Source organism: Enhydra lutris, unplaced genomic scaffold (genome assembly GCF_002288905.1).
Source record: "Enhydra lutris kenyoni isolate GAN:26980312 unplaced genomic scaffold, ASM228890v2 scaffoldscaffold1, whole genome shotgun sequence".
Lineage (NCBI taxonomy): Eukaryota > Metazoa > Chordata > Mammalia > Carnivora > Mustelidae > Enhydra > Enhydra lutris.
Window position 1 is genome coordinate 31,295,142 of NW_019154085.1, and position 12,584 is coordinate 31,307,725.

The 12,584-nt window shown below is 41.0% G+C and overlaps 1 protein-coding gene across 1 annotated transcript in view; it reads right to left on the minus strand.

Moving 5' to 3' along the window:
* Positions 1-2,184: 2,184 nt before the first annotated feature.
* LOC111150752 (EPH receptor A4) overlaps positions 2,185-12,584 on the minus strand; it is a 143,785-nt gene continuing 133,385 nt past the window's right edge. The window contains exons 16-19 of the mRNA XM_022508374.1: positions 12,013-12,206; positions 8,364-8,519; positions 7,105-8,033; positions 2,185-3,646 (exon numbers count right to left, since the gene is read on the minus strand). Of these exons, the coding sequence (XP_022364082.1) occupies positions 7,919-8,033; positions 8,364-8,519; positions 12,013-12,206 (465 nt within the window). The 3' untranslated portion in view covers positions 2,185-3,646; positions 7,105-7,918. The remainder of the gene's footprint in view (positions 3,647-7,104; positions 8,034-8,363; positions 8,520-12,012; positions 12,207-12,584) is intronic.

The following is a 12,584-nucleotide window of genomic DNA, read 5'->3' on the forward strand; positions in this document are numbered from 1 at the left end:
TCTATGTTTTAAAATATCTCTAGTAACACTAAACATCATGCTCTCATTCTCTGAAGCCAGCTGCTCTTAAGGGCTTTAGTTAAGACACTGTAATAAGTCTTGAGACTGATTTTCAATTAGCAAGGGCTTAGTCAATTGACAGTTTGTTTAATGAAATGGTATAATGATGGGAGCATTCATCCTTAAAACTATGGCTCTTATCATTTTTGTATCCCACATTCATTTATGATTTGATGAAATTTAGGAACTTTCTCCCCATCAAAACACACATATACTTATCATTTACACCACGTTTTAGGGATACTCTTGGACTCCTTGGAACCCCAATGTACTCTCAAGGATCCAACAATCCAGGATTAAAAGTCTGTGGTAAGGATGGGTAGCTAGTCACTACCAAAGGTATTAGAGAAGGTATAGAACTGTGGATGTTGGAGAAGACAGTTTATATCGCTAAAAATGCTGAGAATACTGTAGTCCCCTCTTATCCATAGGAGATACATTCTAGGACCCCCAGTGGACACCCAAAACCACAGATGATACCAAATTCCATATATACTATAGCTTTTTTCCCCAATGTACATCTACTGGTAAGAAAGTTTAATTTATAAATTAGGCACAGTAAGATGTTAACTGTTGGTAATAAAATAGAATGATATAATAATATGCCATAATAAAAGTTGTATGAATATGGTGTCTCACCGTCTGCTGGAGATTCTTTCTCCCCCTTTCCCTCTGCCCCTCCCCCACTGCTAACACATGCTCTCTCTTTCTCAAATAAATAAATAAATCTTTAAAAAATACCTGTCATATTATAATTGCCATTGTACAAACATGGAAATGGGCATAAGGAAGTTAAGAAACTTGCCCTAAATTGCATTATCAGCAGTACGTGGGGGAGCCTAAATTCCAACCAAAGATCACTGTCTTAATTACACTCAGATACATACAGAATCTCATAAAACCTAAGTCTGATTTGCTAATGTGCTGTTCTCAAGGCCAAAGGCTATTTAAAAGTCAATGTTTTTTATCCTCTAACTAAGCACACTCAACTAAAACTCAAGATTTTATGTTCTAACCAAATGACAATCAAGAATTAATTGATTTAGAAACAGCAGGCATATGGAAAAATTATGGAAAAGAGACAACTGGATTCCAGGTCTGTATACGGCAACTACTTTATTATTTTCAAATGCAAACTCTTTGCATTTAGTTTGCTATTTTACAATTTTACAAACTAGGTATAAAAGACCATAAATAAATGACATAAGTTATGTGTACCTAAAGTTCATGAAGGGAAGAAAAATACCTTGACAAAATAAAACAAAATAGAAAAATCTATGTCTAACTCAAGAGATCGCTCAAATTTCAGAACATGTAGGAGCCAAGCAATGTTCTGTTAATTTCCTTTTCGGTATGAACTAAATTATAATATGTCTTATACATTCTAATTTTAACCACAGTCCTTGCATATTCCAACATACCTGGAGTGATACAAAAAATAAATGCACTCTTCAGTGTGTATCAATGGTTGATGTTGTTTGGAGAATGTTAAATAAGTGAAAATATTGCTTCTAGAACTTTCCTTTACTGGTCAGATTGAGTGTCTTCAGACAAATATTGAGGCTATAAGCGTGTATGGATTAATACACATATCCTTCACAGATTGAATACAAGAGTTCTCAAAACACACATACCAGCAATGTAGTGAGCACAACCTGTCTCGAAAATAACTTTTCAACACACCAGAACATTTCATCCATGACTGTTAAAAATAATTTGGGGCCAGTGGACACATGGTGAAGCTATGTGATTTGGTGCAGGGGAACAGCTTAATGCTGCCTAACGGAAGATCTGAGCAAGACTGAGCATCTGAACTCACTAGGCCAGCACTCGCTTACGGGACTAGATACAGTCCCTGAAGTTGGCCTCCTGCCCTGATCTCTGGGGAAAGATGACCAGCTCAGAGATTCAACCTCATTTCTTTATACATATTTTTCAGGCATCAATGCATAGGCACATCCCTTTAAAAATATATTAAAGTCCCCAAAATGGGGTGAATTAACTTTTGTCACTCTGGCATAGCTATGAGAACACAATGCCACACACCCTGTCAGAATGTAATTAATAGTTATTGATGATTTTCTCTACTTACTCAACATGGGGTTCAGAATCTTTTTTTTCCCATTTTTTTTCCCTGATTTGATGGTATAGCTTATGAAAATGGCCACAGTTTCTGCAAGCATAGCTTAGAATAGGCAAGGCAGCCACTCAGATTATGAAAAACGGCAGTATGTTGGCTGAAGTTTGGCATACGTGTCCTATCGGAACTGAATCTTCACACACCGACCTCAGATCCTAGAAGGCTAAGGACTGTCGGAGTTAGCTGCATATTGGTAACTGTAGAACACTTGCTGTATACGGGGAACCTGAAATCACTTAAGGACATTTAATCCCAACGATGCTAACCTCAAGAGTCACTGGCATGTATTTTTCTGTGACATTGAGAGACAAAGTATTAATCCAGAACACATCATCTCAAAGCTGACACACGCGTCTACGTTCACCTCCGGAAGTATATGAATTGCATATATTTTGTTCGCATTCAATGAGTCCATTTACGCAGGGAAACAAAGGCTACCTCTATTCCATTTGGGGTTACCAGACAAATTCCATTCCCTTCTCTCTCTCTCCCTCAAGAAACCGGCAATTCCGATGAGAAGTTCAATCGGAATTAGTGATTTTGATGATGGGTTGTCACCTGAATGGATGGACACTCTCAAATTACCCCATCGCCAAGGTGAAAATGCCTCCATCCTAAGCTGCAGGCTTACTTACTAAGCTTAGCGTGGCAGCTACAAAATACACTTCTAAATACAGGACACTGAACATTTCCGGGCTATCTTTCTAAGGGGACCCGTGCGGGTCCACCAACTCATGTGGCTCTTCATCTCTGAACTGGCGAGAAACCAAAACTCTCCGGGTGTCGCCTTCCACAACATTCCCAGGCAGTGCTAAGCATGAGGTCCTACACTCACACGCACATACACCCGCGGACACGCACTCTCACACCTATGTACACACATCAAAAGAGATAAATCAGCTCGTAGTTAGTCTAGGAAAAAAAATATATTTATATCACGGCAATGGCACACCCTGGGTAAAATGTTACTTCAGCAATGCATATCATAGGCAGCTCATGGGAACTGGCTTTGCTTTGTGTGGAGGCACCGAACCTGGTGTCCATGGTACAACCTGTAGCCTTGCGTCGCTCGCTGCCGTGCCAAGGCAGCAGTGACGTACAGGAGCGAGATATGGAAATACATATAAATAAAACCACGAGGAGTTTAGGAACAAGGGCTCTGCAGAGCTGGTGCTGCGAGACAGTACATTCCTCAATGCAACGGGAGGACCCGTGCTGAACCTTGCCCGGCTGTGGTTTTTCACTGGTAAAGGAGATTCCAACGTCATCCATGCATTCTTCTCGGGTCTGGGTGTTGTTTCATCAGTGTCTTTGCTCCAGGACTGGCATGAGCAGAAGCAGAAGAAACGGGTTTCGAAGGGACTAAGGAGGGTGTGTTCTGTTTTCTTCTGTGGGCTTTGTAATCAACAGGAAGGGCTGTGAGGCCAAGATAGCAGAGTCTACTCCCTGTAGAGAAAAGAACAGGAGTTGAGACAAAACAGTAGCCAAGATTGTCAGCCAGTTGTCAGCCAACATTGCAAGAAAGAAGAGAAGCACGTAAAGTCGGTACGGCTCAGTAAGATGTAATTCAGGAGGGAGAGCGTGGAGATCTAGCTTCTCTCCTCGGAAAAATGACAACTGGAGTAGCAACAAGAAAAACTGGCTATTAATAGCTTAATTATAACAACTCGAGGAAGGTACCGTCTTACCCCCATCGAATGGACAAGGCTGTTAAACATAGGAAAGCTGAGCTACTTGCTCAGGGTCCTACATGGTGAAGGAGTAAAGCTGGGATTGGAACCCACACAGTCTGAGTCTATAGCCATGTCTTAGCCACTGTGTGAACAGCCACTCTGTGGAAATGAAAATTCTGACTTGGAAGAATTGTGCAAGAGAAAGGCTTAGTTGGTAAAGGGATGTGAAAGACGAACTGTACTACCGGAAACGCCTGAGCTACTAGCACCCAGCCTTTCCAGAAAGGGAAATTGGGTATCTTGGGAACAAATCTGGAAATACCACAATCTACCAATATTCAACGCTATGATTGAAAAAATGCAAACCAAGAGGTAAAAAGCACTGACTGCTTTTCTTAAAAAGTAACTGCTAATGAAGGAGAGCATCTAGCAAGGATTTACACACGCTGCATGTTAATAGGCACAGAAAGGGAGCATCAGGGAGATGTCTGGTGTGGCAGCAGGAAAGGTTTAGGGGGCTTGAGGCCACCAAGAACCAACCGGTCTCAACTGTCCCATCAGTCTAGAACAGAACAAGATCAGCATGACACAACGGAGTCTCTGTGGCTCCTCTCCTCTCACTAATCAAAATGAACAATAATAAGGAATTTTCTCTTCTTTCCTTTGTGACAACCAACCACCAAGATTGCTTCAGACACCGTATCTCCCACCACAATGGCCGTGTTTAGCAGTGGATGACTTCAGGTGGAGAGCAAAGGATTAAGACCAGAATCTATCTCCACAGACAATTTTGCTTGTTTTATTAAACCAATTCTTTATTTGCTTGTTTTGTACATATGTGAGTTTACGTATGTGAGCTACACATCAAATTTAGTTCCTTTGAGGTAAATAACCATTATTTAGTCCTGTAGGAAATACTTTAGAGAGAGAAATAAAGTTTTCTTATAAAATATTCAGACAGAGATGACTTCTTAAGCAATTTAAAATTCTAAATGTAGGTAAGGTTATAACTACCAAGCCCTTCTGGAAGCCACTTGTCAACATCATTCATTTTGCCAATTATGAGGAAAATGAAAGAAAGGACCCAGATCTACTTTTCCAGCTGTGTCTTCTCTGGGGATAATCAAATACTCAGGGTCTGCACTAGGCAGGCATATATTTACATGCAGGACAAGGAGACATGAGTAGGACCTTTACGACTGATGGAGTACAACCAACACCGTATGGATATGCCCATTTTTTGAAGGCGATTTTATTTTGTTACTAGAAATTCCATTCTTAGAGGAGAAAAAGGAGTCCCCAAAACACGCCTGTCCCCTGTGACTTCACCAACACTCTTCTTCAATAGTTCCCAATGGGACATGGGCTATTTGGGGACTCAGTGTATATGTTGAAAGGGTTGGATGTTTGAAATGAGAAGTGTGGGAATATGAAGGATTGTATCTAGTTAACTCCACTTTGCAGTGGAGAAAAAGAAACCTTTGCTCCTTTGAATTCTGACAACTCCTTATTTATGGGAACTGTTTGAACAAAGACCAAAGCATGTGGTCTATGTGGTATCATGAGGAGAGATGCGACTTTTGCTGTGACTAAATCAACACCACATGGTTCCTTTGAATCTGTTAGGAAGACATCTAACTGTCTTTACCATCAGTTCTTCTCATTACAATGGGGTCTCGCTTGTCCATTTCTCCCTTTTCCATTATAAAATAACAATGTCATGAATTTCAAGGCTAAATGATGAAGAAATACTAGGTAGGTCTGCCACCTCTTGTAGAGATACATGTTTAAATCAAAGCCTCATAAATCCACACAAGGCAAAGCAGCTTCATCTGCATGGCTCCCACTACTGAACTCCGTTTCACCCCACTTTGGCATGTCACAATAGCACATTTGGGTTCTCGAGTGAAAGATGGATGAGTAACACTTGGAAAACACTGGAGGAAGAGTATTACCTTCCATCTGTGAAGTTTAGTACATTCTACCTAAGAGCATTTCATATACACTTGTAACAACGCCATGTGTTAGGAAAGGTGTTATTATTAAAGTATCATTATCTCTAATTTGCAGGTGGAGGGACTGAGTTATAAAGAAACATGGAGTGAATTTCCCAGTGTCAACATCTCAGTTGGCTTTAGAATCCATAGCTGTCTAGATGCCAGAGCCTGGCTCCATGCCCTGGGAAACAATGGAACATTCCTATTGTCCTCCCCTTTCTCTTTGAAAATGTGTAACTTCACGGAAGCAGTAGAGTTTCACTTCAACTGTTACTGGATATTATTTTAGGCACTGAGAAAGCCCTTTTGGCCTTTCCATTGGCCTGGATTCTAACTCATACAATGTGTTCAAATTAATATCCAGGAGGCAACCTTTGAATGTAGTAAGATTTCAAGCCTCGCCCGATTATTCTGCACGTACCCAAAATGTGTGCTGAGAAATAACACCAGGACCTCGGCACAGTGTCCAGCATTAACTTGTTAGGATATCTTACAACTGACACACTCTCTCTTTTGAAATGTTCTGCTTTGAGTATGTTCAGTGTGTAGAAAAATACCTCATCCTATGTTGTTGCCTTGAAGAAAGCAAGGCTTCTAATTATTCAATGTATGCAAGGAAACATTCTTTTGACTTCCAAGATAATGCCTATTCGAACTGGTCCGTGGAGACTGAAAACAAAATACATCACAGCTTTCCTGAAGGAAAAAAATACATAGATAGTTTTTTTGTTTTTTGTTTTTACAACAAACAAAAAACCCACTAATATATCTGTTATCTGTCACCTTTGAACATGAATATCCAGAACTCTTAGGGTTCGGCAAAAGTGGTGATAAACAAAAGTGGTGATAAACCAAAAATGGTTGGAGTAGTTTAAAAAAAAAACAACAACAACAACAACGAATTTCACATTCCTTCTGAACAGAAAAGCTTTTACAACCAATGCTGCAAAAAGGTTTTTTCTAAACTGTCATGATTTGACAGCATCAAATTGAACATGCCTTGCTCTATAAGAAATAGCTTTCAGCATAACCAAGGGGGGTGGGAAGCAGGGAAGCCATATTGGTTTCCACACTGGTCTCTTCTCCCATTGTCAAAAGAGAGGACTGACATCTTGAAAGAACCCCAAACTAAATGATAGACATGAAAGAATATTTATTGCCCAGTGTTTCAAATTAGATCAAGTTAAAAAAGTTTTCATTGGAGAAAGAGTGCAGAGGTTTTGTTTTGCCTTACCTTGTAGGTTTGGGTTTGCTTCTTTAAAGGAGGGAAGTGTGAAAGTTCCCTATTCAAGATTGTCATGGTCCGCTATCCATAAGGTAGTTACAGTAAGTTTGTAGAGTCCCAAAATACGACTTTATATGGCACAGCCTCAGGCCCAAAGAAACAGACCTTGTCTGTCCAGTGATGGGGAGGTGCTTGGGTTTTATTATTATTTATTATTATTTGAAATCCATTTTCTTTTTCTTTCCAGCCCCTTATGTCATCGTAAGCCAACAGGGGGCCCAAGCACTGAAGGAGCAACACTCATGAGCCACACGGTTTTCACCTAGGTTGTTTCCTATGGTATGAACCAAGCCTTAAAAGCTACAACTGAGTCCTTCCACAATGTTCCTGGGCATGATATCCATTCCAGTGAAAGCAGGATGACGGTCATTTACGCCACAAACAAAATACTGCAGTTGTAATTCCCATTGGAGAGAGGATCAAGGACGTCTCGGAGAAGCTGAGTGTCTGGCAGCAACTGCGGCATCAAACTCGGAGGTGGTGTTTCTATTTATATACGTACATGTATTTTACAAACTGGTGATGGACAAAGTACTTCTGAGAAACAATTTGTTCCAGGTCTAATTTCAAACGACGGCTGTCATTTCTGTGTAGCCCCACAGTTTCGGCGATCTGTACACCAAGCAACACTGCGAGTAGTGATTTTTTTTTTTTCCCTTAATTTCTGAGGGCGAAGACGAAGTAAAAAAAGTGCAGTTCTTCAATTAAAGTGCATGGATGAGGTAAACTAATTTCAAGAATTTCGAGTTTATTCAGTACTGGCTCAGACAGGAACCATTCTGCCATGGATCTGCTGCATTTGGGTTCTCATCGCCTGGACACTGCTCAAAATCTTATTCTGGTGTGTGACGGCTGTGATGCCAATTCTTGCCAGGTCCCTGGAGGTGGGGGAGAAAAAAAAAAAAAGGGCCAGAAAAGTTACAAGAGTGGAGAATCTCGTTTCGGGACTTCATGCAGACACACATTTGAAATCAGCCACAATTCATACAGCACAACAAGGCAGGTGTATTCAAATGTTTAATTAAGCAACTGAATGCAACAATGTAGGTGCTTTTAGAGGCTCTGTAAAATTATACTCAATCAAAATGAAAGGCATTCCAGTTTTCTTTTTCTTTAATGAGGAGGATGATAATGCAGCTCAAAGCAAAAAAAGAAAAATACTATTAAATCTAGATTTACCCTTTGGTGTTACATCGCTGAGTACTTACTCCTGGTTCATGTGCACTACAGCCTCTAATGTGGTATAACCAGCAGCCGTGAAGTTATCCTTATACCGGTCCATTTTAATGGCTTGGAGCCAATCGCCCACTGACACCACGGCAGAGAATTCAGGGGAGCTTGGATCCAACAAGGCAGTGTTAGGTCTGGTAAGGGAATGAGGGAGCGGAGACAGACAAGGATGATCAGTGAGACGGCATGACTCAGAAGTCAGACTGGCTAAGACAGGTGCTGAAACGCCAAGGACAGGCTTTTTAGAGGGACTACCTATCGTTCAATGGCATCAGGAGGTTTTTCGTTTTTGTTTTTGGGTTTTTTTTTGCCCTAATTTCACAAAGTTGCTAAAAATGTGTATCCATCACCTTATCTGTTCTTAATTGCACTTCCTGCATTTGTTTTATGTGGACTTCTTCACACATTAATGATTATACAGGTCTTTCAATATTCTTGCCTGGGATAAAGACTGCGGGAGACCTTGTGGCTGAAACTGGTTCAGTCTTTGCCGGGAGAGTGCAGTCCCTGCCGGCACAGAGTGTTACATACTTCAGGACAGCATCTATGGAAACCCTAGTGAAGTATGAGTAAGGGAAATTGTGAGCTTGCAACTTGCCAGACTCAATGAAGCGGACAAAACAGCAAGAGTTCAAGTCCAGCATGCTCCCAGCCAGGTTTGCAGGCAGGCTCAGTGCATTCAAACAACTTGGGACAGCAGGGAGTTAATGCCCTCTTTAATCAGCCCATGCCTGACCAGCACGTGTGCCAAGACGGGAAGGAAGAATGGCCACTTTGATCACTGCTTGGATTGTGGAATGTGCATCTCGTATTCCCTCTTAGATAATCATTTCAATGAATTCTAAGCACTTTTTATTAAGTTATTTATTAGTTTATGCATTTCTCAGGCCAGGTGTTTTATGTTAGGCCATTGTCAAGAGTGACAACAGCTGAAGGCAGGAATTTTGCCATTGCTCATGATATTGATACATGACAAAACATCTGTTTATGGAAGCATTTATTAAGAGAATTATAGTCATCTTCAACATCAAACTACTTAATAATCACTGGATAGACCTTCACAAGGTATTTTATACTGACAGTGACATGGGTACAGTGACATGGTTGTTTAAATTTTCTTCAACTCCCATTTCCCTAGAAATTACAGAATGTGGTTGATCTTAACATTTTGACCTAATTTTCATCCCGAGACTGTGTTGCTTGTATATAAACACTAAATCAGAATATCATTGTTACTGAATTTTAACCAAAAAAAAAATTATTTTCCTATGGAAAGAAAATTAAGTCAATATAACGCGCCTTGATTAATTTTCTACATAGCAGAATTAATCCAATTCCTTTGTTTAATAATTTTTACCTGTTACTTTAATTTGCATTACTTCTTTCTTATATAACTGTTTTTACCAAAGACATGTTTTATCAGTTTTGTGTCTTTGTGAGCTTTTATGTACATTATTCCAATTAATTTTCTGAGTAAAATTCTGTAAATTTTTATGGCACGAATAATCAGAATTTAATTCTTCCCCCAATAACAAACAACAGCACAGAGGATTTTAACATTATTGTTAATGCTTACAAGTAATACTTACCTTTAGACAAAGACCAATAGTTTGCATTTCTAACTTTATGCCAAGAGCATTAATAGGGCCACATGTAGGCTGTAGGTACCTGACAAGGTCAAAATGACCTAAGGATGAAAAATATCCTCACTCAATATCAATTAACTCTAAGCATCACTCTCAAGCCTGTTCTGGAAGTCTCTTTGCTCTTTGTGGAACACCATGACATTTGCCCAATTTTGTGCTGAATCCCATACAATGATATACTACATCTCATTATTAGCAAGCAGTAATAAGTATCTAAGGTACTGAAGTATACCGTCAGTGAGAAGAATTTAGAATTGAGAAGAGTATGTCCAATGACTCAATTTGTTCTCAATTTGTTCTGCATAAATGGTACAAAGCACACATTATGCAGTATTGGTAACTAAAGAGTTTCTGCCAGCAGGAGAAACAAACACCAGGTACCAATGAACCTGCCTTAAGACACTCAGATAATATCCATGGGATCTGGAGCCAGAGATCCAAAAGCTGAAGGAAGTTCACCTTGGAATAGAAGAGGCCACCTACACCTCTTGGAGAGCAAAGAACAAGAAATAGCCCAGAAATGCCAGGAGATTTTTTTTTTAAGTCACTTGACTATCAAGTGGCAGAAATAAGATGTGAATTCAGCCCCGTGTTACTTCAGAAAAGCTTGATCATGAAGCTGTTGGGATTGTGGCCAGTGCTAAGGGATCTGAAAGCCTAAAATAATAGAGGGTCCTCTTCTGTCTGTTCCAGATTCTTTTCTTCGTGCATTGTAATAATCAGTATATACCACAACCATTAGGCTAAGTCTCCAGAAGACTGGAGGAGACGCTCATAGCACTGACCAAGACTGGAAGATCTTGGATATCATGGGGAAAACGTTCTCCTATTTTCAACTCAGGGTCATGAAGAACCTTAGGAAAGTACAGATTTGGAGGTGAGTCAATGCCTCACTTCTTGCAGGCCTGAAGCAGCTGGCCAGTTGTCTTATGCTAATCTTATTTAATAGCAATGGTGGTCTATACCCTTCCATATAGGGACAGGTAGCCAGGGATCCTGAAGCTTTCACTAGTGAGGCCCAGTCCCCAAGTAGAAAAGTTCCTGTTGAATTATGGACCTGCAGTATCCTTACCTCCTCTCTGGACTGGTAATGCTTCTTCCTTTTGCGCTCTCCAATGAAATAACAACCTCCTTCACAGGGGGTTCAAGTCTATTCATTTTTTAAAACCCCTTTCAAACATTCATCCGCATGCTTTGTAACCTGGTCAGTTTCTATTTTGGTCCTGTTTCCTTCTACTCATGAAAGACTCAAAAAAGAATCTTTCAGAACTGAAACCAAATGAATTTCTTGCTTTAAAACCTTTAAGCGCCTGTAACACTTTACAAGTCAACTTCTTAAAACTACAGTGCAGGAAAAGCTGTCCTTGGCTCATTTTTTACTAACCCAGTGTTCCTTTCCCTTTCCCAAATATAGCATCTCGTGACCTGCATGTCTTCCCAAAGTCCGTATCATGTGTCTCCCTAAATGTTCAGGTCTAGCATCATCAAAGAAGCACCTTTATTATTTTTTGCTCCTGGTTCGTTTTTGTTGATATTATTATTTTTTTTAATTTGTTTTTCTTACGACTATTTGAGGCCTGACGGGTGTTAGGCTCTTCAACATGGTAAACAAAATCATCATATATACTCTATTAACTGAGAAAGAAGCCACCCCAGTTGCAGAGAGCTGTGCAGTGGCCTCTGACAAACAGGCAGGAATTCCAGGGAGCCAGCACTCGCCTGCCACCTCTAATGTATCCTTTCATGTATCACTTTTTTTTTTTTTAAAGATTTTATTTATTTATTTGACAGACAGAGATCACAAGCAGGCAGAGAGGCAGGCAGAGAGAGAGGAGGAAGCAGGCTCCCTGCCGAGCAGAGAGCCTGATGCGGGGCTCGATCCCAGGACTCTGAGATCATGACCTGAGCCGAAGGCAGCGGCCCAACCCGCTGAGCCACCCAGGCGCCCCTCATGCATCACTATTAAGCAAGCATGGCCGACCTGGAGCTCTCGGTCCCCGTCCTCTTCAAGCTGTTGGGGTTGCGGATGAGTTTGTCCAACATGTTGACAATCTGCCCGAATTTCGGCCTGTCACTCCGCTCCTTCTGCCAGCAGTCTAGCATCAGCTGATGGAGTGCAATGGGGCAGTCCATGGGAGGGGGTAGCCGGTAGCCTTCCTCAATGGCTTTAATTACCTACCAAAGACAACAGAATGATATATAAGCTGCCAGAGATCCACCCTCCTGACCAGCAAGTTCCCCGCTCATCCAGCTGCCAGCAAGCTTGAGCATGAGAACAGCACCAACGTCTTCACAGAAGCCACTGCTGGAACTGAGTATTGCTGGCAACAGGGCAGGGAAGCCAGCTGTTGCTACGCGCGGTGCTCTCAGATGGCAGGCAACTGTCAATCTGAAATTCTAAAGGGAAGATGCATCAATGTTGCCAAGTGGTTAGAACATAATCAGATCAACAACCTGGTGGTGGCCTGGCCCTGGGAAATCACATGGCAATGACCCTCCCCCTTCTGCTATCCAGTAGCAGCTAAACCCTCTCAGCAGAAGGGACTCAAACCT